At 37.8% G+C, this 27,879-nt stretch overlaps 1 protein-coding gene and 1 long non-coding RNA gene across 10 annotated transcripts in view; one reads left to right on the forward strand and one right to left on the reverse strand.

The window, feature by feature from the left end:
- Positions 1-18,869, forward strand: part of znf512b (zinc finger protein 512B) — a 99,195-nt gene extending 80,326 nt beyond the window's left edge. For 2 of the 6 annotated variants that reach the window (XM_043710401.1, XM_043710405.1), the window contains 8 exons: positions 1,239-1,331; positions 1,593-1,691; positions 2,055-2,222; positions 4,694-4,888; positions 5,383-5,484; positions 11,720-11,782; positions 16,761-16,859; positions 18,200-18,869. In XM_043710401.1, the coding sequence (XP_043566336.1) occupies positions 1,239-1,331; positions 1,593-1,691; positions 2,055-2,222; positions 4,694-4,888; positions 5,383-5,484; positions 11,720-11,782; positions 16,761-16,859; positions 18,200-18,469 (1,089 nt within the window). In that variant the 3' untranslated portion in view covers positions 18,470-18,869. Of the gene's footprint in view, positions 1-1,238; positions 1,332-1,592; positions 1,692-2,054; positions 2,223-4,693; positions 4,889-5,382; positions 5,485-11,719; positions 11,783-16,760; positions 16,860-18,124 lie in introns of all 6 variants that reach the window. The other 4 variants (XM_043710402.1, XM_043710403.1, XM_043710406.1 and 1 more) reach the window with 4 other exon arrangements.
- Positions 1-27,879, reverse strand: part of LOC122560130 — a 107,499-nt gene that overhangs the window by 50,065 nt on the left and 29,555 nt on the right. For 3 of the 4 annotated variants that reach the window (XR_006314653.1, XR_006314650.1, XR_006314652.1), the window contains exon 2: positions 4,722-4,837. The exons of the other annotated variant lie outside the window; for it this stretch is intronic. This is a non-coding gene — a long non-coding RNA (uncharacterized LOC122560130). The remainder of the gene's footprint in view (positions 1-4,721; positions 4,838-27,879) is intronic. 4 annotated transcript variants of the gene reach the window in all.

Below are 27,879 nucleotides of genomic sequence, written 5' to 3' on the forward strand. Positions count from 1 at the left end.
ATATGTTATTTGTCTCATTGCAAACATCCTCAAAGCGTAAAAACAAGGAACAAGGAATAAGCATATCTTGGTCACTGGACATCAAATCACAAAGTGACTTTATTTTGCTTTTACATAGTTATGATAAATGATTCTTTCTACCAATATCTTCATCCCAGTGCCTATTTGTACCATTTTTAAACCTTTCATAGTGCTGCAACACTAAGATTATTTATGGTGACTTAAGCTGGCACAATTTACAAAGCTAGATGATGTACTCAAAAAAGATTCCAGTTATCTCAGCCACTTTTGAAAATGTTTCTTCAAGTTTTCAACATTATATATTTGACACTTATTATTTGACACATATTCCCACCTTCTCCTTCCCTGAGAGTTTTCATCCCTCATTGAGATGGGATACCAGAGGTTTTTGTCATCCCCTGTTCCTCTGGTCCCATATTCAATTGCTTTTGTAAGCTTTGACAATGCCTTCAGTTCAACACCAGAGAATTTCTTTACTTCACTGAAATGCCAGTTCTCTTGTGCCAGTCAGGGGCACTTAGGTTTGTGTTTATCTAATAAATTATTTCAGCTGTTCTCACTGTTCCCCTCAGCTGATGTCCACTCTTGCAAGCTTATGAGCACAGTATAAGTTTTACACCAGTAGAGGTCTTGGATTTATTAGGTCTGTTCAGGTGTTTTCTCTACATACATTTCTTTATCCAATCCTTATGTCCTCTTTGCTACCGTATCCTTGAATATTTTTGTTTTTAAGTATCTGGTTCTGAAAAGCCAACTGCATGAATACACTTTTTCTCAAGATCTCCTTTTTGAGATTATCGTCAATTTGTGTTGTCCTTTTACTATTTTACTCACCACAGAAAGCAATCAATAACTGAATGCATCCATCTTCTGTGATTTTCTGATCTAAAAATCTATTTCCTCTGTGCAAACTGAGGAGGATAATATCAAAATAATTAATCATGGTTCAGCTATTCAATGGTATAATGCTACTGAGCCATCAGGGATTTCTGCATTATTTTTTACATAAGAATTTCACTAATCTTTTCTCAATATATAAGAACAAAATGTTTTTAAAAATAACATGATACGTCAGTTGTTTGTTATTTTAAAGCATTGTTTTTTCTCCAAAACTTTATTTACATAAAATTTAAACCTTTGAGATGACTTGCTAAGATTATGTGGCAAAAGGCTGTGTTATCCATCCAGAAAGATTTACTCCTCTCTAATACTTACAGCTGCAGAATGCTTTGAAGTGTCAACATTGTGCTAAGCAGTTTAAATCTAAAGCTGGCCTAAAGTATCACACTATGGCAGAGCACAATAATAAGGTTAGTGAATAACCTCAACTTTTGATTACACTAATTAAACAGTCCACCCAGTTTGACAGCTGAGATTTAATTTCATAAATGTTGGCATCTAATGAGAAATATTACTTGCTGGGAATGCATATTAGGAAATTAAAACTGTGTGGAATTTTCCAAACATGAGCTTCTAGTAGACAAGGCCAGTTGTTATGCATACATATAAGTTATCTCATTATGTTTCTGACCTTCTTAAGTAACAGTATTTTCTTGCCTCGTATCTTACAGCCTTTGATAAATGCAGAGAAGCTGCTGGATGAACAGCAGGAGCGTGAAAGACTGCGAAGAGTCCTTAAACAAATGGGAAAATTGAAGTGTCCCAATGAGGTTAAATACATTCTAAATATTAATATCAGAAGGTTAAAGCTGAATTTTACTTAATTGTTTTTAAAGTTATTAGGATCAGTTTTACAACTATGCATTCCTGGAACAGTGTTTTGCTTATGGAAATATATAACAGAAAATTATGAAATTCATGCATGATTTCTCAAAGTGCTTGCAGTCTGTGCTAAGAATCTATATGGATAATTTTTACCAGATAGAGTTGTGGAGTCTTTCAGCATTTGGTAGCTCCCAATTAGATGGCTATGGAAATATATGGTGTAGCTGTATGTCAGAGTGATTTTCAAAACTGGAATTCTCCCTATTGCTTGATTTGGTGCATTACATCTGTAATTATTATTTTCCTAGGGCTGCACAGCTACATTTGCTAGTCTAATGGGCTACCAATATCATTTAAAAAGATGTGGGAAAGAGCCTGCAGATATTGAAAAAGCTGTTTTCATTTGTGAGCATTGTGAAAAGGAGTATAAATCAAAGGCTGGTCATGACTATCATGTAAAATCTGAACACTCAGTGGTAAGATTTCTTGATTTTCAAGTGTAATTTTAAAACATTTAATTTCTGTCTTGTTGTTTTATGGGAAGTGTGCAAACATTTCTTTAAATGTATTCTTAGTATACCAAAGTGTTTATGAGCTGTTTCTTGTGAATAACGTGATGATGATTAAGGCTACTTCATCACAGGAATAAAGATTTGCATTTATGTAATATTTAAGATATGCTCAAGTGGATCACAGTCAATTATATATGCTGTAAGTATTGTCAGGAATTACATTACCCAATTTACTCACAGTATGGTATTACAAACAGGAATAAAATAAATAACTGAATAATCTGTTTTATTGATTTAGTTAAGTAGTAAATGCTGGTCAACTTGCCTGCTCTTTTTTGAATATTGCAAAACTTAAAAATGTATCTAAAAGGTGGCATTCTCAATAATATGGCACTCCTTCAGTGCTACAGTGGAGTGTAAGCTGAAATTAGGCAGGTTTAGATGTGCTTAAGAGGGGCTTGAACATGCCATCTTTTCATTCAGGGAGTAGGACACTATCACAACTATAGCTAACAATGTCGAGAATATGAAGGAGCTTTTATATTTATCATAGAATCATAGAGATGTACAGCACAGAAACAGACCCTTCTGTCCAACTGATCCGTGCTGACCAGATAATCTAAATTAATCTAGTTCCATTTGTCAGCACTTGGCCCATATCCCTCTAAACCCCTTCTATTCATATACACATCCAGATGCCTTTTAAATGTTGTAATTGTACCAGTCTCCACCACTTCCTCTGGCAGCTCATTTCATACACACATCACTCTCGGCATGAAAACATTGCCCTTTAGGTCCCTTTTAAATCTATCCTCTTTCACCTTCAACCTATGCCCTCTAGTTTTGGAATCCCCTACCTTGGGGAAAACAACCATAGCTTTTCATCTTATCCATGCTGCTCATGATTTTCTAAGCTTCTATAAGGTCAATCCTCAGCCTCCGATGCTCCAGGGAAAACAGCCCAGCCTATTCAGCCTCTCCCTATAGCTCAAACCCTCCAAGCTAAGCAACATCATTGTAAATGTTTTCTGAACCCTTACAAGTTTCACAACATCTTTCCTATAGCAGTGAGACCAGAATTGACCAGAATTGAATGCAATATTCCAAAAGCGGCCTAACAATTGTTGTGTATGGCCACAGCATGACCTCCCAAATCCCACACTCAATGCACTGACCAATAAAGGCAAGCATACTAAACGCCTTCTTCACCACCCTGTTTACCTGCAACTCCATTTTCAAGGAACTATAAACCTGCACCCCAACACTTGGCAACACTCTCCAGGACCTGTCCTATCAAAATGCAGCACCTCAAATGTATCTAAATTAAACTCCATCTGCTACTACTCAGCCGATTTGCCCATCTGATCAAGGTGCCTTTTTATTCTGAGGTAACCTTCTTCGCTATCAATTTTGGTGTCAACTACAAACTTACTAACAATACTTCCTATATTCCCATCCAAATCATTTATATAAATTATTAAAACCAGGGGACCCAGCACTTACCCTTGTGGCACACCACTGGTCACAGGCTTCCAGTCCAAAGAGCAACCCTTCACCGCCATCCCCCACCTTCAAGCAAATTTTGTATCCAAGTGGCTAGCTCTCCCTGTATTCCATATGGTATAACCAGTCCATCATGCGGAACCTTGTCAAATGCCTTACTAAAGTCCATATAGAGAACGTCCACCGCTCTGCTTTGATTAATCTTCTGCGTCATTTCTTCAAAAATCTCAATCAAGTCGGCAGTATTAAATTTACATTGTTAAAGTCTTGTTCTTATGTCAGAATCATCAATGCATGTTTATTACATCTTAACTGAATTAGTAGTACACTTGTTTTTGAATCAGGAATATATTGGCTCAAACCCTACCTCAGGATACGATTATATCATTTATGTTAACATTCTAGCTTTGGCTGCAAGAGTGAATTTGAACATCTAACTTGACAAAATATTTCAGTCATAAATTATTGTGAAGTTTTATTTTAATAACCTGACTATCTATAAATAGTTCTATCATTTAAGTCTCTTCTCCAAAATCTAAGCAAGCAAGAGGAGGAGCCCTTTAACTTATAACAAGCTACATATGCAGATTAGTAAAATCAACAAAATCAATTGAAAATGTACTATTTGTATGGTAACACAGTTTTCATTCCACTTCTTTCATTTCTAAATTATTTCTCACTTCAGTCCCTGATGACACACGTAACTACATGTTATAAAGAACAGAAAGTTTTCTGAAGATATTATTTGCATCATTTTTCTTCATTCCCAACTGCCTGATTCAAAGGAATGATCATGTTTCTAAATATTACATTGAACTCATTAACATTTGTTGTAATGCACCAATTCATGTGTTGTCAGAAAGGAAAAAAGGACAATTTACATATTTTAACCATCATTTTGATAATAACAATTCCAACAAAATATTGTTTAGGCAACTGAAGATTCTGATCAGAAATCACCTGAAGAAGACTTTGAGAATTTGTTTGAGAAAACTCCAAGTGGCCGCATCCGTCGAAGATCTGCACAAGTAGCAGTTTTCCATCTCCAGGAAATTGCAGAGGATGAGCTTTCAAAACTTTGGACCAGAAGAAGAAATAAAGATGATTTAGTCCCTGATATTAAGAGGGTGAGGGAATATTTATTTCGATGTAAGTGACTTGAAGAAAATTGAAGATATTTTGCTGAAATTGTGTTGACATTTGTTTTTGTCATTTTATAATATGATCTGGATGGCAGGATTTCTCAGTAATTATACAGTAACTCCTGCAGAAGTCTTTAACCTTGTATGAAAGTTATCATGCAATGAAAATATTTAAAGAAATAGTTCTTACATAGAGGGCTATCTGATTATACACAGTTTAAACTGTCCTTTGTACAAAATGTTTTAATTCACAGACACAGCTCTGCTTTGTGCGTTTTGATTTCCCCATTTCAAATAAAAGTGACATCAGAATATTGAACAAAAAGAATCATTGGCAAGGTATCCAAGAGGATAACAGCTAAGAATTGGTGCAATCCTAATCACAGTATCACAATTTATGTGTATAGTAAATAGGCAAGACATTGTTTGTTTGAGAACCCAATTATGAAGCTGACTCTTACTAGGTCTCTCTCTTGTAGCTTAAATACACTCGTCCTGGGCTACCATCATTCAACCCTAAACAGCTTGAAAGCTGGAAAAATGAAGTCAAAGAAAATGGTCAGATTTGCTGTCCTAACAATGTAAGTTAACACAGCTGTGAACTTTGTTTTAGATCTTCACCAAAGTACTTATTTTATGTAGCATTGTGAAAGATTAAATTCCTGTCCAAACTCATGCTGTTTCCAAGCTTGACTTCTAACAAGGGTCCATGTCCTTCTGCATTGATTCCTTTTTGTTAAACTTCTGACCACCCAACCCTGACTTGCATGCTGGTTGACAATGTGAATAGTTTTCTTTTCCCAGGCACTCATCTCCTTCCTTTCAATACTGTTCATGTGAACCTACTGCTCAAAACACACACCCTGACCCTCACTCCATACATGTAAAAAACTACCAAATCTCCTTTCCTGTCCTAAGTACTTGAATGCACTGTCACTTCCCAGATCCTTGTCCAGTTCTCTTGAACCTGCCAGTACAAATCTTTCTTTGACTTCCTATACTTTCTGAATTTGTAAAATGATCCTAACCAAAATCACTGATGGGTGACCTTATAGAGGTTTACAAAACTATAAGGGGTATGGATAGGATAAATAGACAAAGTCTTTTCCCTGGGATTGGGGAGTCCAGAACTAGAGGGCATAGGTTTAGGGCAAGAGGGGAAAGATATAAAAGAGACCTAAGGGGCAACTTTTTCATGCAGAGGGTGGTGCGTGTATGGAATAAGCTGCCAGAGGATGTGGTGGAGGCTGGTACAATTGCATCATTTAAGAGGCATTTGGATGGGTATATGAATAGGAAGGGTTTGGAGGGATATGGGCCGGGTGCTGGCAGGTGGGACTAGATTGGGTTGGGATATCTGGTCGGCATGGATGGGTTGGACCGAAGGGTCTGTTTCCATGCTGTACGTTTCTATGACTCTATTATCCCGCCTCATCAACCTTTATCAAGCAGCATGTAACTATATTATTTTCTTGCTGAGATTGCCTTCACTTTGTTACAATCTTATTTGACTATTACTAACCACAGCATCCCTCCACTTCACGATAATCACCTCAATAGTCTTCCATGGCTCTGCCTTACAAAACTGTTGGCACTTAGTTGAATCATTAGTGAGCATAGGATCAGTGTCCCCCAACAATACATTGAAATATGTTGAAGTTACAGCATGGAACCTTGGCTCAAATTATCCATGTCACATATACCCTCTGTATGAGCAAGTTGTTCAAATCATGTCATGAATACTAGTGACATCAGCTATATCACTCCATCACCTCCCTTGACTCCTCCACTGATTTGTTCTTTTAGACAGCTTCTCTGATATCCAGTCTTGGATAATCATCAATTTCCTGTAGCTCAATAGTGCTGGAAACTCTGTGTCATTATCACAATCTTCAGCTTCTTCCATGAACACTTTCTGAGGCTTCAACAACCTATGTTCAGCATATACATTGTACTCAATCCTGAGCTAAACTGCTGACTCCAGGCACTCAGTTTTCCCAAGCACTCAATAATATGAGCATTGGTGAAAAAAGTTGGGAAGATTACTTGAGATCAGCACTGAAGATCTTGCCATTGTCGAGAGCAAAATGTTTCATTTTACAACAGGTGTTTAACTGGAAGATGAGATTCTCACTTGTGAATGGCGAATAGTCTATTTGCATGTATTAGCACGTCTTAACATCTTCATATATTATATCATCTCACCTCATTTATGTGCAGTTTCCCACTGTCCCCCATATTGGATAGATACTTGACAGTAACATTCCCAACATGGAAGTCAGAATAGTAAACTGGCAACTCCAGCTTGCCTCTTTGGATCTCCGTCAGTCACCAACATCTCAGCAGCATACACTCTGTGGGCAAAAAGTGAGGACTGCAGATGCTGGAGATCAGAGTTGAGAGTGTGGTGCTGAAAAAGCACAGCAGGTCAGGCAGCATCCGAGGAGCAGGAGAATCGACATTTTGAGCATCCTGATGAAGAGCTTATGCCTGAAACGTCAATTCTCCTGCGCCTCAGATGCTGCCTGACCTGCTGTGCTTTCCCAGCACTATATTCTCGACTCTGTGGGTAGTGACTGTATACAACTCTGTCCAAGAGGGCATCCAGGTCTCCAGCATAAAGCAAGTGCCAATTGCTCTCTGTCTGACATTTTTTGGCAAATAAAATGAACAGTATACTGCCAGTGTTTGACCACATGCATGATTGAGCCTTAAAGATGGGTACCTGCACCCAGACAACTGGGAGATCCCAACAGTGGCCAATATTTTTTCCTATGGTGAATGGGAAAATGTGACGAGTGGGCCACACATGATTGTGTGTGTAGGAAATGAGTCGAGTTTGTAAAGTTAGCATGAGAAACCCTATCAGAGCTCACAGAAAGAAAGCCCAAAATTTGGGAGAAGATTTGTAGCTCGGGTGCTCGTTGTTGTGGTTCTGTTCGCCGAGCTGGGAATTTGTGTTGCAGATAGGACAAACAGGAATACAGCTAATGATCCGTATCCATGAACACCAACTAGCCACGAAATGACATGACCAGCTATCCTTAGTAGCCACACATGCAGATGACAAGCAACATGAGTTCGACTGGGACAACACTACTATTATAGGACAAGCCAAACAGAGAACAGCCAGGGAATTCCTAGAGGCGTGGCACTCATCCACTGATTCAATCAACAAGCACATCAACCTGGTCCCAATATACCGGCCACTGCAGCGGACAGCTGGAACTGACAACCGGAAGCGGCAGATACAAATCACTATAAATGCCGGAGGAAACATCACAGAAGCGCTTCACAGGAGGCTCCCAAGTACTGAGGATGTCACCTAGACAGGGGCGAAACGTCTGCAACACAAATTCCCAGCTCGGCAAACAGAACCACAGCAAGAAAGAAAGCCTCCACGAAACTTACCAAAAATTACACTTGGCTGATTTCTGGTAAGATTCAACACCCTCTCTTTTCCATGTCTGAGACTGGACAACTTTTAATTAGCCAGAGTCAAAATGACAGGTTTGACTTCAGTACAGAGCGGGGACAAGATTTTGCCATTTAAATTAAGCCCCTATTTCTCTTTGTTATTTGGACTTGCCATGGCTGATTTTAAACTAGTTAAAATGGCTGTGCATTTGACTATTTTGACAATTTGGTGCAAACCCCTCAACTGAAATTGGAACTCCCTGCCTGTACCATTCACATTCACTTGGAAGATTAAAATTCTCCAATAGCTGCTATCTCATTAGTCACTTGTGCTATGTTCTTCTTCATTCAACATAAACACACCAATCATATGCAAGAATTAGTGAAACAATATATTAAGTATAGAACGTAAGTACATTATTCACCAGGAGACTATTACAGTCAGTTCTGCTTTAACGTGTGTTTCTTCAATATGAATTGGCTATAACACAAATCAAGAATTTAGATCATTGTTTCTAGAATGCAAACTTTCTTATCTGTATTGGCTTTAACGTGATTCTGGTCCCATTGGTTTAAATGGTGCTTCTATTACGCAATTTTCTTATAACACGGGATTGCACAGGAGTGCAATTATCGCATTATATCAGAACAAACATGCCCATCTTACTCCAAGTCCAGCTGTTCATAGACTGACAGCAAGTCATGACATAATTGTGGTGTCGGTGGGTTGTAATGATTAACAGAAGTTTGAGATGTGCTTCTTAAAAGGTGCATGCCACACATCACATTAAATCGTGTTATTTTCTAACGACTCTTCAACTTTAATTTTTCTCTTAATGATCTTGAGCTCCATATTCTTAATGATTTGCTAACCAATACAAACAATCTTTCACTGCCTTAGTCTCCAAAGATCTTTCATAATTATGAAAATGTTAGTTTGAGGAGTGGCAATCACTGTCAGACTGTCATTGTCAAGTTGACTCTTAGTTCCTCCCTGTTTTTTTATGTGAGGATTGAGCTCCATATATCTCAACCGCTGGTTCAATCACAATCGATTCCCAAATACAGAGCCCACCTGAGATCCATTGGTTCCCTCATGGACAGGATAATCAGGGGAATCAAACCACACCTTTGTTCCATATTCTATGATTATTCATTATCCCATTGCTGGCATTTTTTTTGTTCAATATGAATAGCCATCTCACCACCACATAAATGTCATAACCCTCACACATCCCCATGCCCCCAATAATAATGACCCATTACTCATTCCAGTACCACTAACATGATCATCCTGCTTTTCCTTACCCCCCTCCCACAACACACACAGACACATACACACACACACACACACACACACAGACAAACACCTGTCAGGCTGGCTTCTGAGGGGTATTGTGCTTGGGAGCAGTCAGATGGCAGCTGGGGTTGTGAGGGGCGAATTATTTCTGGCAGTCAGGTTGGGGGGTAACAGGCAGCATAAATCAGGGCTGATCAAAGGTCTGGCTGGCAGGGTTCCAAGTGTAGTTGTGGGCAGAGCTAAGGAATTTCATGGAATGGAATCTTGTAAATTGTGAGGTGATACATTTTGAGGGACTAACAAGGTGAATGAGTACATAATGAAAGGTGGACCTTAGGAAGTATGGAGGATCAGAGGGACATTGGTATGCAAATTCACAGATCCTTGAAAGCAACAGGACAGGCGGATAAGGAGGTTAAGAAAGTGTTTAGGATACTTGCCTTTAGTTGTAAAGGAATTGAATATGAGAGTAGAGAGTTTATGATGCAGCTGTACATCACATTAGTTAGAATACAGCTGAAGTACTACGTGCAGTTCTGATCACTAAAGGATGGGTTTGTACTAGAGACAAAGGAGATTCAGTAGGATGTTGCCTGAGCTGGTGTGAATCAGCAATGAAGAGAAGGTAAATAGACTGTGTTTTTTTCCCCTTAGAGCAAAGATGGCTGAGGGGGCACCTGATTGAGGTGTACAAAATTATGAGGGATATTGTACTGCCAGATAGGAAAAAACATTTTCTCCTTCACTATTAGAAATGATTTTGCAGTCAGAGAGTCATAGAGATATACAGCACATAAGCAGACCCTTCGGTCCAACTTGTTCATGCTGACCAGATATCCTAATCTAATCTAGTACCATTTACCATTCCTTGGCCCATATCTCTCTAAACCTTTCCTATTCATAAACCCAAACAGATGCCTGTAATTGTACCAGCCTTCACCATTTCTTCTGGCAACTCACCCCATACACGCTCCACCCTCTGAAAAAGTTGCCCCTTAGATCCCTTTTAAATCTTTCCCCTTTCACCTTAAACCTATGCTCTTTAGTTTTGGAATCCCCTACCTTGGGGAAATAACCATGGCTATTCAACCTATCCATGCTGCTCATGATTTTCTAAACTTCTATAATGTCAACCCTCAGCCTGCAATGCTCCAGGGAAAACAGCCCCAGCCTATTCAGCCTCTCTTATAGCTCAAACCCTCCATCCTAAGCAACATCATTGTAAATATTTTCTGAACCCTTAAAAGTTTCACAACGTCCTTCCGATAGGAAAGAGACCAGAACTGCATGCAATATTCCAAAAGTAGCTGAACCAATGTCCTGACCAATAAAGGAAAGTATGCTAAATGCAACTTTACTATCCTATCTACCTGCAATTCCACTTTCAAGGAGCTATGAACCTGCAATTCAAGGTCCCTTTGTTCAGCAACACTCCCTAGGACCTTACCATGAAGTGTATAAGTCCTGCTAAGATTTCCCAAAACGCAGCACTTCACATTTATCTAAATTAAACTCCATCTGCCACGTCTCAGCCCATTGGCTTATGTGATCAAGATCCCGTTGTACTCTGAGGTAACCTCCTTTGCTGTCCACTATTTTGGTGTCATCTGCAAACTTATTCACTATACCTCTTATGCTCACATCCAAATCATTTATATAAATGATGAAAATTAGTGGATCCAGCACCAATCCTTGCCACACAACACTGGTCCCAGCCCTCCAGTCTGAAAAGCACCCTCTGTCTTCTATCTTTGAGACGGTTCTGCATCCAAATCCAATTAATTCTCCCTGTATACCGTGAGATCTAACCTTGCCAACCAGTCTCCCATGAGGAACTTTGTCAAATGCCTTATTGAAGTCCATATAGATCATGACTACTGCTCTGTCCTCATCAATCCTCTTTGTTATTTCTTCAAAAAACTCAGTCAAGTTTGTGAGACATGATTTCCCACGCACAAAGCCATGTTGACTATCCCTAATCAGTCCTTATGCCTACTGCCTCACCTACTTACTGCTTCACTCTGCTATCCTGCGTTTTGCCTCTACTTGCTGTGTTTGTTGTGAGTAAACGTCTTTCACTTGTATATTTTGTCTTACAGCGTTGTGAAGCAATCTACTCAAGTTTTTCTGGATTAAAAGCGCATCTAGCAACATGTACTAAGGTAAGTTGGAAAGATAAAATAACATTGGCATAGTTGTACTGGATCATACAGCTGCTCTCTCACTAGACAGAGATGACTGGTAGTGGTTTAACCTGAGGGTCAACATGCCTCAGGTGAGGGAAAAGATTGAGTCTTGCATTGCAGTTCGTGTTACATAGCATTGCAAACAAGTCAGGCAATCAACTGAGCTAACTAGCCCCCACAAAAATACCCAATGGCTACTGTGTAACCAAGTTGTTTAAGCATATTCACACACATACACTTGTATAGTTTCTAGCCTAAAAAACAAAAGAGACTGACAGTGGCAAAAATTATTGAATGGTCCCCAAAGACTGACAATTCAATACACATTTGTCCCCAGTTCTGATCCTTTGCCAGGATGAAATGTACATTGGAAACCACAAAATCACTGACAGAATAAAGAAGGTGGTTTTGGAGGAGGCAACCAGTTAAGTAGCCCTACCCCTTTAAGGGCAGTGAACCAATAGGATGTTAACCAGTGCTGGAATATTTGCAACCTTACCTTTAGAGGTGCGCACTCTGTACTAGATGGGTAACCAGGAGAGCACCTCAACACCGAGGCACTCTTTGAATATTTCAGTTTTTAAAAATAAGGTGTGGCCACAGTTGCTAGGTCAGTATTGTGGAATGGAATCACTGTGACAGTGTGGCAATCGTGGTCACAAGGGTGTGAAAATTAAATGAAAAATTGCTGGGTCCCTGCTCTGCTGCTATGAAGCTGCCTCCACATATCAACCAAGCTCTGGTCTCAGTAGAATATTTAAATAGTGTCGCAGAAGACCTTCAGAGGGCACTTTAATTGGCCCATCTACCCTTCCTACCCCAAAACAGCCATGGGGAGGGAAATAGGCTGGCAATCCCTTAGCACAATGTTGCCAGCCCACCCACTTCAGCACCTCTGCAGAAGTCAACCTCAGGAAGGTTGTTTTCACTTCCCTGTGTAAAATTTTGAACTTTTAGAATAAAATACAGTTTCCTGTTAATTTTAACAAGTCTCCCTCCTGCTCATTAAACTTCAGAGACTCTTGCCAATCTCCAGAGGCAGTTCACATTATCGTGTGTTCAAATGGCTATGTGTGAGGGAGCTCCCAGACTGACAAAAGAGCAAAATGCTGACAATGCTGTAAACCTGTAATTAAATCAGAAAAAGTTGAAAATACTTTGCAGTTCTGTTGGAACTGGGTGCCCTGGATTAGAGCTGGTAAGTTTAATCGAGGTGTCCATGAGAAACATTAATTCTTGTCTTCTGCTGGCAGACCTGCTCTTTCCAGCATTTTCTGTTTTCAGAGAATCATGTTGATTTATTATTTTTCATATTTTGATTCTTTTAAAATTGGAGTAATTGGAAAATTACAATTAAAACTTTAAAAATCTCAAAGAACATCAAGGAGTATTTACAAGTTGCAGTCTGTCCATGCCTTCTTGCAGACTTGGGTGCCATATGCAGTATTGTGGAATCAATCTAACCTATGTACTGTTGGAAAGGAAGTTCTCCTGTAATTCTGCATGACCACAACTATGGGGCGGCACAGTGGTTAGCACTGCTGCCTCACAGTGCCAGGGATCTGGGTTCGATTCCAGCCTCGATGATTCTGTGTGGGGTTTGCACATTCTCCCTGTGTCCGCATGGGTTTCCTCTGGGTGCTCTGGTTTTCTCCTACATTCCAAAAGATGTGCAGGTCAGGTGAATTGGCCATGCTAAAAAATTGCCCACAGTGTTAGGTACATTCATCAGGGGGAAATGAATCTGGTTGAGTTACTCTTTGGACAGTGGGTGTGGACTAGTTGGGCTGAAGAGCCTGTTTCCACACTGTAGGGAACCTAATCTACTAATAGTTACAGGCTATTGATCTAATCTCATAAGCAGAGTACTTAACAGTTTCCAGTTGCTTTCCATTGGTGATGATTTCTACCAACAAACCAATCACATTATTCCAATTCATTACTGAGCTAGAATATTTCTAATTCCGAAATCCTCCTTGCTCTATGCCTCACCTTCACCACTGTGAAAGCTTCGGGTTCATCTTTTGTAACATCTTCCTAGGCAACATTGTGAGTTCCACCCTATACAAGCGTGGTTCCTTCTAGAACTGTGCACCCCTCCAGCCACACTACTACAGCAAGCACGGTCTGTTCTTCAAGGTCGGCTCTCCCGTTGGTGATCGAACTTTCAAGTGTCATAGCTGTGAGATCTTTTAATCCCTTTCAGCAATGTTCAACTTTTGTTCCACTTTCAAATGCCTCCTCAGAAATCTATCTCTTTAAACCGTGGCTTCACTTGCCTAACATTCTCCCCATTCTGGTATGCATCCAGTCAGTCTCCTTAAGAAAATCTGAAGGACATCATGTAAGTGTAAATTTTTCTTCCATAGTAAATATATAGATATCCTTTAAATTATCTATTACTTTCCTAAGCAGGAACTTTACATGAATTAACACAAGATTAAAAGCCCATTCCACATCCACTAAAACTGCATGAAAAATCTGATTCATTTAAAGATGGTTAATTATATTTCATGTCTTTTTGGTATATGATCAGTGAAGCACTCTGTCAATATCCATACTTCAGATTGGAAAGAAACAGGAATAGAAATCAATTCCATTTCATTTGTATATCAAATATTAGATTGTCTAAAACTACATGTACTAGACCTTATCAATCAATTATGAAGAATTATTTATTGAAATCTCTATCATTTACCTTATGTTCCGAGTTCACTAAATTTCTCATTAATTCTAGCTTCTCAAAACACCATTATCAAATTTCTTCTAATAAATCAAACTAAAATCATGTTCAGAGATTTTTTTCTGTGAATTTAGACATTGTGGCATAATGTTGACTGCTGGTACTCTATTCAGGTCGATATTGGTAATATTCCAACAATAATGGCAAGTATGCAATCTAATTGAAGTCTGTTTTCTTGATTTTTAAAAATTTATTGATGTGATGTGGGCCAGCATTTATTGCCCATCCATAATTGCCCAGAGTGTCAACCATCTTGCTGTGGGTCTGGAGTCATGCATAGGCCAGACCAGGTGAAGATGGCAGATTTCCTTCCCTAAAGGTCATTTGTGAACCAAATAGGTGTTTTCAATTCACAATGGATAGACACTTAATTCCAGAGCTTTTTTTATTTTATTCAAATTTCGCCATCTGCCATGGTGGAATATAAGTCCAGGTCCCCAGGAACGCAGCTGAGCTTCTTAATAGTCTAGCGATAATACCACTAGGCCATCACCTCATGGCATGATCTGACTCTTACAAAGTTTCCAACTCTTGTCTATAGTTTTGTAATAAAAACGGAAATATTTCCATTTATACAGCTCTTTTTATGACTACTGGACATCTCAAAGTGCTTCACAGCTATTTGTGTGCTGCCTCACAACGCCAGAGACTCGGGTTCAATTCCCGCCTCAGGCGACTTGACTATGTGGAGTTTGCACGTTCTCCCCGTGTCTGCGTGAGTTTCCTCCGGGTGCTCCGGTTTCTTCCCACAGTCCAAAGATGTGCAGGTCAGGTGAATTGGCCATGCTAAATTGCCCGTAGTCTTAGGTAAGGGGTAAATGTAGGGGTATGGGTGGGTTGCGCTTCGGCGGGGCGGTGTGGACTTGCTGGGCCGAAGGGCCTGTTTCCACATTGTAAGTAATCTAATCTAATCTATTGAAATGTAGTCACTCTTACAGTATAGGATATGGGGCAGCTAATATGCATACCCCACCCCCACTCTAACAGCAAAGTGTAAGTGATCAAATAATATGTGTTCAGACAAATGATAGAGGAATACATTCTGACCAGGACATCATTGGTATTCACCAGCACTTCTTCAGAATAGTGCAACGGATTGTAAACTTCTTCCTAAGAAGAAATATGGGGTCTTGGTTTAACCAAAAGCAAATGTTTCCAACAGGGTTATGCTCCCTCATGGGAGTATTTATGAACTCAGTAGCTAATCCTGAATCTAATTGGATTCAAAATAAATTAACAATTATTAAGGACATAAATATTCTTATTTATTTAAACTATTATTTTCCCATTGCTCCCTAATTCACGTCCTCACTTCACATGCTGAATACTAGTTGACTGACGAATCCCACGCATGTCACTCTGCAGACAACCAATAGATGGCAGTGATGTGCAACCTGAGCAGCTTCGTCAACTTTTGCTCACGAATAATGTGAGCAGTATGTTCCATTCAGGTCATATCTCCCTGACAAACACACGGGCAGTATTCACATAGCTTGTTAACCTTTTAGTTTTAAGATAGCTGGTGCTCCTAAAGTCTCGGGCCACTCATAAAATTGTGCAATGTATCACTATACAGAAACAGGCCATTTAGTCCAAGAAACCTATACCAGTAACTTTCTGTGCATGATCTATACCCTAGTCTAAATTTACTGGTCTACTCATGTCCACATTTCTTAATATTACTCTTTTTCAAACAATTACATAATTTGCCTTTCAAAGAATGCACATTTAATTCCATATTCTACATTAAGTAATTCCATATTAATGTGACAGTGTTTGAGACATGCATGCTTTTATTGTGCTTTTTATGTGGCTACCACTGAAAACAAAACTTGCCAGTTTGGGAGCTGAATTCTGTGTCCTTTTGTGCTGTTGTAATGCTGAACTGTCTGTTGCCTCTTACTATGGGATCTGTTTTCACCTCTGAGTCACTTTGGAACATTTCCTGTGTAAGCAGACAATACAAATATATTTGTATTGGACTGCTCAAAGAAGCACAATATATGATATTGCAGTTTTGTATGCAAATTACATGGAGTTAACTTTCTGAATTCATGTTGCCAGTGGTGAATCCTGCCAACAGAGAGAACAGATTAGAAATTAGAATGCACAATATATGCCAACATTGCAAAGTTAGGAAATTGCCTCATAAATGCAGCCACTCCTGAGTTGTGAATACATGAGATTTAATGATATACTGTTTTATGACAGGGTGAGCATCTAGTTGGGAAATACAGATGTTTGATTTGTCAGAAGGAATTTAGCTCGGAAAGTGGAGTTAAGTACCACATCAACAACTCTCACTCTGAGGTAAGCTAACATCAATTCACAAAAGGTCTTAAAACAAGAAAATCATTGAAAACAATTGCTACTTTCATTATTGGTGTAACAATTGCCCCTGCTTTTTTTGTATGCTTTTCAAAATATCAAAGTCACCATTACAGGAAAAGGATTTTGAATGAAAGTGTATGACAGTAAAAACAACAGCACATTTGCTGCTAATCTGCAGCACACTTGACCTTTTTTTTGGTATTCTGCAAAGAACATCCAATTAAAAGAGAGAGAAGGGAAAAATGCAGCCTTGTAGGGTAGAATAATTACCCAACTGCAGTTGCTTTCATCCACTCTAATACTGTGGTTTTGAAGTTGACCAAACAGTTAATTATAGGCTAGTACACACAGAATATTAGGAAGATGAATATCCAAAACAACCAAAGTACTGCTATGTAATTTTAAAAATAATCCTATATAATTCTAGGCAGAAAACCTAACTGGTTTGGTTGCTATAACCGGGCACTTGAAATGTTCAATTCTAATTAACGGGACATGGCAAAATAATTTTTCATGCTAATCTCAATTGATAGGTAAATACTTTGAAAAGAGCAATTATTATTTTAATATTTTCCATACATGAAAATTCGCTTGGTAGAGTCTCTGAGTTGTTTGTGTATGGATTGTTTGTACAGTTCTTGCTAATTAATCTTCCATTCTTGAATTGGACGTTGAGTGGTCTTGTGATGCAGTTGGAGTCTATGTACCTCTCTGTAGGTCCATGCTGTGATCCCATCTACTCTAGGCATGCTGCACTGTTGAAATTGATTTAAAATGTCTATCTTCTTAGCATTTAACTAGGCGAAGTAATAGTTTTCAAGTCCCACCTGCTCCAGAGGTATACTATACCATTTGAAAAGGTTGATTTAAAGTATCTGAATTAAACTGTTGCAGCATCAGCATATGCACTAACAGTGTGGAGGTATCAGTTTGAATTGTGCAGATGTGGAGAGATGCTGAGTCAAAGACTAAGCACTTTACATCAAAAGACAAGAAAATTGGGGAGAATGTTGTGCTGGAATAATGCCACGTGTTTCCTTTTTCCAAAAGGATACTAGTGAATATTTGAGAGGGGACTCCCTTCCTGCTCCCATTTGTAGTTAGTCTAAGTAGGAGGAAGGTGAGGAATGTTGGGAAGAAAGTAGAGGGATTTGAATTTTCACAAGTTTACTCTATATAAAACAAAAATATGCAATAGAAATGCACATTCTACGCTAATACTTCATGTTTTATCTTAAAAATAGTGACAATTATGCTGTGCAGTTTTCCCAAACTTCAAAACACAATCAACTCTTAAAGATTAAAATGTCCTTTAACAGAACTGGTTTAGGGCCTCTGCAGAAATACCTGCAAGAAACAAAAGGGAGCTGAAGATTACAAATTCAGAGAGGAAGAAAAGCACAACTGGGAAGAAGAGAGGAAGAAAACCCAAAGAAAGAACTTCAGAGCTTTGTATAAAAGACAAGAAGATGGCGGGAGCAAAGACTGCTGATCAAATAACATCACAATGTCCTGCAACTTTAAAGAGCAATAGCAAAATGAAAAGGAAAAATATATTACCAAGCAGCAAAAATGGAGGTTCAGTCTAGATGCTTCAAGCTGCAAAATGGAAGCCAATATAAAGGTAAAGCGACTGTATTCTGGAGGAGCGTTGCATCAGCATTTGGGCATCATAAATGGAAAATGATGGGTTAACCTAAGATAACACTATCTACCAGTGGCTCTAAAGTTTGTTATATTGCCTAATGTTATGGGTCCAAAAACAGGCCCAAGAATAAAGCTGTGTATGTGGCAGATAAAAGCCAATCCTTGTAACTGAGTTGAAACTGAAGACATGCTAGACACAATCATTTAGCACAAAGGATTATATGGCTATTTAATATTGCTTTGTTACTATATCCTGCTCTATTTGACTTTACTGTTTATGTTTTTTATAAAGTGAATGATTATGGGGTACAAGGTGTCAAAAACAATTGCTACGCTTTTTATCTAGAATAAAAATATTGGTAGTAAGTTTGTAGTATTGGATTGCACATTGATTAATCAAATTGGTTATTTATTTATATTGTTCAAATTCCTTTGTTATTTAATAGACAAATCTAATAAACAAAATTGCAATCCATTTCTATTAGTTTATATTTATAATTATTTATCAATATAAACTAATGTTTATATATAGAGTTTAGGCTATGTGTATATTTCCAAAATAACTAATACAATCCATATATTATATAGATATATATATATAAATATATTAAATGATTTGGTGCTCAAGTCTGCAAGGGTAATTTTATAGGTCTGCGCTGCTGATACATGATGTTTGTATCAGTAATTGTGGATAGCGCACATCTAAATTTTCTTGATGGCAACGTGGACTTGTGATATGACCCTTTGTATGTGATAAACCGTTAAGTTTTTCCATATTCCTTTCTTCAGTGCATTGTAAAATTTGCAGAACGTTTCAACTCATAAATTTCAATTTTCTAATAATTTATTGCCCATTCTTTGGGAATTTTGGACAGGTAGGCATTAGAAATGTGGAAGAGGACCAATCTGAGACGCAAAAGTTGACTCACACCTCAGCATTTGGACAAATATATACATATAAACGTTAATGATCAAAACACATGATCTGACCTTTTTGCACATTAAGCCAATGCGTTGCAGAACAGTGACGTTAACAATGCAATGCGGGAAATTTAAAAATAAGTTGAGAGGAAAATTTTATTTCAGCCGCTCGCAACCGGCCACACTGCTTGCACTGCTTTTTCTTCTCCTGTATTCATCCTGACATGTGCAATCAGAGACATTGCTGGGAGATCACCACAAACATTTCAATGAATCTGAAACTGGCAGATTCATTAGGGTCAAAGCACACAAAATTGGGTACATCCACTGGCTGCAGAGTGGAATATCTAATCTGTGGTCTAAACATAGAATTGGCTTTGAACTATTATTCCTGAAATAAAAACAGAAAGTGCTGGTGAAATTCAACGGATCTGGCAGCATCTGTGGAAAGTGCAACAGAATTACCATTTCGAGTTCAATATGAGTGTTCTTTGGAACTCAGATCTCCAGTATCTGCAGTTCTTTGTTTTTACTAGTACTGCTTGATTTAAGTCTACTTGAAGCAAAAATTAAATATGAGAAATAGGTGTTACGTTTCTTGTGTGTAATCTTGATGTCTGCTATCATTGTAAATTTCCTACGAGTGATTGGATTACTCCATTTGCCACAGTACTACAGTGAAACCATATGTTAATCTCATGAATCGGAATGGAAAGCCATGCTGAAGACAAATGCAAACTTATCGCCAGAGTCAATATGGGGCACCAGGCAAATTGGCCCTTTAAAGCCCAGGCAACACAGTCCTATTTTTATTTACATTTCATCTACATTGGTTTGCCTAATTTGAATTTTGTCAGCAAAGAAATTTGTAAAACACTTCCTGATGCTGTTGTTTTCTTGTTGATTTAATTCTAAGCCATAAAGCAATTTGAGATAAATGCAAAATAATGGAGCATAGATGATAATTTTATGACCTGGAGTTTCCTTTGCATTTGTCCCATGTTTTGAGCACAAAGAAATTACAGGACTGAAAGAATTGTCGAAATTTGGGCATAATTGAGTTCCCTGCAAAACTACAATGTTCTTATGAATACCTGATCTTTTAAGTCATCCATCAAACTCCCAAATTGGCTATACACTGAATTCTAAAATCTGTGTATCCTATAGTTGCAATTGACTGGGAGTAATGGGTTGTTGTGCACCTATCAACATTGTGGCTAGAGTTTCAGGTGAAACAAAAAAAATGTCAATTCTCAGTTTTTTTTTTAATTACAAGTTTTGGCCATTCTTTTAAAAATCATTTCCCTGTCAGATATGCTTTGTTATTTCTGTTTCTTCCAGTACATTTTTAATGGCATCGGCCACATTAAAAATTGTAATTCTTCCCAAGGCAGACACATGTGCATGAGTCATGTTGAATAAGTTGAATGTTAAATTGTAAGATTTGCACATGGATAGCAGTGAGTTGAAGGGTGCGTAGGTTAAGTTATTTTATTTGACATTAGGATTTAACCGCGGCACAACATCGTGGGCCAAAGGGCCAGTTCTGTGCTGTACTTTTCTGTTCTATGTATTAAAGACATATGCTGGTGTGGGTCTATTTTGTTTTAATGAGACCTGTATGTTATTGCTGACTTATATGAATTTACACCAATTTTAAGTTTCAGCTTACTCTAATGAAATTGGAAATATTTGTAAATTGACATCAGCAAAATGGATGTAATTTCAGGCATAGCTTTTGGTTGCAACTTCCTGTGGCCCAAGAAAGAAACTCTAGGCTGACATATGACCGCCAATTTTCCATGGTACTGGTTTAAGCAGCTTGTAAAGGCTAAATGCTTGGACACCCCTGATTTACTATATTGGTCATTAGTGTTGAAAATACCTGCGGAAGACACATGTTGAGTTGGAACTTCTACACACTGAAAATAGGAATAAGTCAGGCTCTCAGTGCATATGTAAAATTAAATTCCTGTTTGAAAAGAATAAAGAAATTTCAAGAACATAATTTTTTAAATTATGCAATATTGTCACAGTTATAGGAACATATATTTAATGCAGTGAAGCAGCATGAGGAAACATTTGGCTTTCCAATTCACTTGAAGCCCTGTGCTGCAACATTAGAACAAAGGTTTTAACACACACAACATCTTGACTTGTATTAGCTGGTATTACTTTCAACATCTTTGTGTTTGAAGTCCTCATAACTTGTTGATTCATTAATTGAATTGTATGTACTGTTATGTGATTGATTAAGCATTTTAGAAAAAAAAACTATTTTACAATTGAAATTATAAACAGCAGCACCTTCAAGTACAACGTTACATTTGTAACAATGTTGTATTGAGAACTGTTCAGTAATGGGAACTAATCAGTGAAAACATCAATTTAGAATGATAAATGTGGTTTTATATATGGTGTAAAGCTGGAATATGAATGTATATATTAGGTTTGGGTCATAAACTTCCCAGTCCAAAATGGGTACATAGCATATGCACTTTAAACTACATTCTTCTGATTAGATTTATTGATGAATAAAAATGCATACTGCTGCCAAATCAATAGGTTTCCACCTGTATCTACTGTACACTTACTAACATTCTAAGTAATTTGCCAAGAATTTACATAAAAATGTATGTATGCTAAAGACGTTATCCTATCTAATTGTGGCCTAAGAGGCTTTAGTGTAAAATTAAATTGAAATCTCACCTACAAGTTTCAAATAATGCACTTTCTATGAATTAAGATATTGAACACATTTGATTTGAAAATAAGATTGAAATAAGGTGAGGAACTAGTGCAGTGCACTGGTCTCCAAAGATTGACAGCTGGAATTGCTCCTGTGACTCTTCACATGTTGAATTCCTAAACTCAACAATGCAATCAGATTGAGTGAAATTCATATCTTCCCATGTCAGGGGAAGGTGAAAAGCCAAGGATTACCTTCATCATAAGGTCAAATCAGCAGATTCTGAAAAGTGATTTGCTTAGAAAAAGAATCTGCCAATTTACTTATGAAAAGATACCTACAATTTACTTTTCTGTAGAATTGCCATCATTCAGAGTTTACAAATTTTTGCAGCACTGAAGTGTAAGGCAATGCTTAATATTGAAATTATTTTTTTTAAAAAACTAAATGCAAAAATTGAAAATTTATTATACTGTGGGAACTTGTGATGATATTATTTTTAGTGTAATAGTTTTTTTTTAAAAGCAGCATTCAGAACCCAGCAACATAACACTTGCTGAGTAACTATAAATTCAATAGTCAGACAAAAAGAAAAGGGAACTTTAGGAAAGAGGTTTAGCTTCATCACATTAACTGTCTCATTTATTTGATTTTTTGTCAGCAGATTGGCAAGAATCATAGCAAAAGAAGCACCTGATGTGCAGAAAAAAAAAAGTTTAAATGTTTTAGTGATAGGGGTAGTGTATCTATACGAAAATCTAAACTATCCTTTCATTCAAACTATATTAACCAACTCCTGCAATCTACTATCAGCCATTAATGATGAGTGTCATTGTGCAGCTCAAATGAATCCTCTTGGCATTGGCAAGCTTCTTAGATTCTGGGTTTGGCTGAGTGGATCCAGAAACCTTTTTAATTTTGTTGTAATGCTCCGGTCTCATTTTGCTTTGTCTCCACTATGATCTCCTCAGGCCATATTAGCCTGCCAATATCAATGTAGGATTATGTACTTTAAAGTCCTCTGTACTTGCCATTCTGACTTACTGTAAAGTGGACAAGCGGGCTGGTGATGTTGATTTTCTATTATTTTAAATCCCTGTCAGAATGCAAGTGCCAGAATTCTGCCCAATAACCTTTAGCAATAAAATAGCTCAATTAAAAATGTTTAAGTACATTTAATTCCAACATGGGATTATTGGCTGTTTCCACTAGGAGTTAAAATCACCCTTTCTGACCCTCCACCAATTCTCTCTCTCTTTCCCTATGACTTTATGTCTTTCCTCTTATTTATTTAACTTTCTTAATCTTCCTTTTTATCTGTCTCCCATTTTTTTCTGCAGCTATGAGCAGGAAGAAGCAGCAACTGGAATTGGTAGGGGCATCAAAATTTAGGTGTGCAAATTAAAGACTATTACTTCTTAGGTTCGACGTTAAAGGATATTAAACTATCTGCTGTGTTTTGCTGATTATCTTAGAGATTGGATAGATTTATTGATTCTAAGGTTGCAATCATGATGAAGAAATTTGCTGGGAGAATGAGTGAACAAGTAAAGCAAATAGATTGGGAGAGATTGAAGATGGTGTTAGATAAGTAAATGAGGAAGAAGGGAATAGAGAGCTACGATGGTCGGTTTAACTGTTGAAAGACGGGTAGAGGTTCAATTGAAGCATTAATACCAGCATAGATTGGATGGACGGAATGGCTCACATTGCAAATTCAATGATTTGATGTGAGCCTTTTTCAAGGTTGTTCTTCAAAGTAAGCTGCTTCCCAGGATCTTTCCTTCTTGCTCTCAACAAGAAACCACAGACCTTTTGTCATTCATAGGATGAGAGTATTGCAGGTATTTATTGCCCGTCCCTAATTTCCCAGAGGACCAGAAAGAGTCAATATACTGCAGTGGTCTGAAGTAACATTAGATGAGACCAGGTAAGAATGAGAGATTTTCTTCGATACAAAGCATTAGTGAACCAGATGGGTTCTTAAACCACATGTTTATTGAATTCAAGTTCCACCACCCGAAATCTGGTTTATCAGTACAGAGTAACCTTGCTAATATGCCACTGCTCTTCCTGCTCCCCAGGTGAGTAAACCTGAGCACTGTAGATGAAAAGCATTCAGCTCAAGAGGAACCCTCTGCACAATAAGATAGACAGCACTGTCTGATTGCTCAGGAGGTAATTAGGCTGACCCATGCCTTTTCCTCTATGCAGAGCTTCTCTTCCTCTTTACATTTGACCTGCAGGATATTGTATTACCAATGCAACTCCCCTCTGGAGTAGATAGAGGATTGAGAATCCCATAAAGTCACCTGGGAGCATGATTCATAACAGCATCCTCAAAAAAATGGTTTATTTTCTTCGAACCTATCTGGTAAAAATCTCAGATGCCTCTACCCCTTTCCCTGCACACAGCAACGGACCAACCTGATCACCTGGCAAGGATCCGTTTGCTTTGAGTGCTTCTCAAGTACTGTATTCAATTTTTGTTTGTGTTTTTTCATACTCCACTACTCTGTTGTTGACTCTACCCATCACACAATCAAATCCAGCCAACACTGTTACTCACATAATCAGTCAACTACATGAACAATCTTCGTGAAAACAGATGGGAAACAAGTTGTTGGAACAAAAAGATGTAGAATACCACATTCTCCAGATGAGTGATTACTAGTAGGTAGCAAGCAGTTGAGGTGCAAGTTATTTTATAAACAACATCCTCAGAACCTTTTATTGAATCCTATTGTAATACTCAATTTCTTCTCCAAGCAACAGCGCTATCTCCCTTCAGTTGTGACATAAGTATTATTGATTCCTAGTATAAATCCTATGGGAGGAGCAGAGGAATGCTGATGGAATCAGTGTTGGTGGGTGGGAGAGGGTGGATGGTTGCAAGTGCATGTGCCAGCCTAATGCCCTTTTGCTGGGGGCGGCTATATCTGTCTGTCCAAATACTGGATTGATTGATGATTTTATTTCTCAATTGCAGATGAGTTGTTTTTGATGATTGTTTTTACACAGGTGAATACTATTGATGAATTGTGTTCATTTCACTCAGATAAACAGCTTATTGATCCTGTTCACCTTGACACACAGGTAAAATTCTGGTGGCAGGCCACAGGTTGTGCATTGTTGCTCACCATCTACATCAGTTGATACTATCTAACATCTCTAGGGCAGTTAGTGTACATGAAAGGCTTAAAATTATTGTTATAATGCCCATAAAACTTAGGGAAACCTCTTAAAGTATCAGATTAAGTTATCATATCATCCACTCCCACTTTACTATCCTAGAGTCTGTCTGAATGTGTTCATCCCAGAACTGTTCAAACTGAGACTATATTTTATATTGTGAATTCATACTCTAATTGAAACAAATCATTTAACTCTAGTTTCTGAGTTAATGATCTGTTCTATCTGCATACTTTCAACTGAAATAAAGGATCGTCTCCTACCTATAATTTAGTTTATATTACTGCTTAATGTTATACAATGCTATACATGCCTAACTATGTTTTGAATGAAATTTTGTAAGACGTGGTAAATTACTTTTGCCTCCAAATCTATAAGTGATGTATTGTACGCAATACATTTAAATACGCTATTGGATTACGCAAATATATAGGGAAGTCAGAGTTCCACGATGAGGGCACAGATCAAAATGTTAATGTTTGAAGAAAAGGTGTTTTATGTTTAAAGATGCTTTGCCGTCAATTGAAATGGTTGTTTATCATTAGTGTCAGAGAATGTCAAAGGCTAATGACAGCACTAGGTCAGTCTACTTGACTGACTAAAATCATTAGTAGTGTCTGTGCTATGTTAGCGCCACTAGACAATATTTCATTTAAGTGGACTCTGTGTTCCCATTGTTTGCTTTGCTAGTCTGCATTGCTTTTTAAACAACAATTTTGTATCCTGTTGAAAATGTATGTCTATTTATATGCAACAATACAAGTACACGAACGATTTTACTTCATAACAATTTATACTGATGTTACTGTGTCATGTATGTTTCTAAAGCGTAGCTAGAAAATGAAAGATTATTGTGATTGTGCTAGGTTACAGAGTGACATACAAATTGTGACCAACATATTGTACATTTTCTTTGAAACACTTTTATGTCATAATTTCAAGACTGTTCAAAGATCTTAATTTTTTTTTCCATCACATTAACTGCATATGAAATACCATCTCCTTAATAAAGTGATGTTAATTAATGACATTGTTTCTTCACTTTAATACTGTACCCAACAATAATTTGTCACCTCTGGTTTGAATTTGTTTTGAAAATATAAGTAACCCTCTTGTGCCCTACATTCAAAGCTGTACACAGTTTTATTTTGATAAGTGTACAAGGTTTTGCAATAAGCTTCTGTGAGAAAATGAATACCAAAAGAAGCATCATGTGATCAGCTATTCACCACAATCACTCTTATTTCCTTTGCTTTGCTTAGATTCCTATAGATGCAAAATCAGTTCTGAAGCAAGAAGGAAGTCTAGGCTATTCGAAAGAATGTTCTGTGAGAAGCATCATGTGATCAGCTATTCACCACAATCACTCTTATTTCCTTCTGCTTTGCTTAGATTCCTATAGATGCAAAATCAGTTCTGAAGCAAGAAGGAAGTCTAGGCTATTCGAAAGAATGTTCTGTGTAAGACTGGAAAACAAATGAAGGTGAATTTTAGGTAGAAATTGGGTGCAAAAAATAATTAACTGACAGCAGAAGGGAGTTTTCATTTAGACTAATGCTGATAGTTTGATTCTGAAGGTTGGTAGTTCAGTTCTCCCCTAGGAATTTGAACACATAATCTAGCTGACATTTCATTGTTGGAGCATTGCTACCCTTGTCACATGAATTTGACCTGATGACCAGTCTGTTTGACAGGCATGGGGAAGTTTTCTTAGTGTCACAGGAAGACAAGAACATGATGCAAAGGTGCAGGAGTAAGCCAAATGGCCCTTTGAATGCCCACACCTTTTTCATACAGTTAAAAAAAGTATAAAATGCATTGCCTGGAATTCTGGTGAAGGTAGGTTCAATTGAGCCATTCAAGACAGCCATTGCTTTTTCGTTAATAGAAATAATGAGCTGAGGTACTGGGCAAAGGCACAGTATGGCAATAAGTTATTATATAGACTACGATGATAGGATGGGCCAAATGGCCTCTTTATTCACTAGAACAATTATGTAATCCAACATGATTGTAGTTGCTTGTCAGGTTCGAACCTACTTTCTCACATGCTCACAATACTTGATTCATGAGAGACCAAAACTCTGTCTGTCCAGTAGCATCCAGAAAGCTTTGAGGTAGATGTTCCAGAGATTCACTACCATTTTGCCAAAGAGATCTTTTCTCACGTCAGTACTAATTAATCAACTTCTCATCCAGTGGAAAAAGTCTGTTAGTGTCTACCCTGTTGACTGATTTCAGATTCCTGTATGTTTCAATAAGATCACTTTGACTCTCGGAGTAACTAAAACCAAACTGACAAAAGTGACTTCAAAGGAAGGTTGTGACCTGAATGGCTGGTAGGAAATCTGTCCTAAATTTGAAAATAACTACAAAACTAATTAATAAATATGTAATTAACCAGGGATTAACTAACTAATAAATCAATTACCTAAGTAGAGATGGCTGGGTATGTGATGTGCTGTAGCTGTATGATGTGGGAGCTGGTTGATCCCATTGCGAAGTTGCAGTGACCACATCGGCAGCAAGTGTTGGTTGCTGGTGTTGAAC

This window comes from Chiloscyllium plagiosum, chromosome 20, assembly GCF_004010195.1.
Source record: "Chiloscyllium plagiosum isolate BGI_BamShark_2017 chromosome 20, ASM401019v2, whole genome shotgun sequence".
NCBI classification, from domain to species: Eukaryota; Metazoa; Chordata; class Chondrichthyes; order Orectolobiformes; family Hemiscylliidae; genus Chiloscyllium; species Chiloscyllium plagiosum.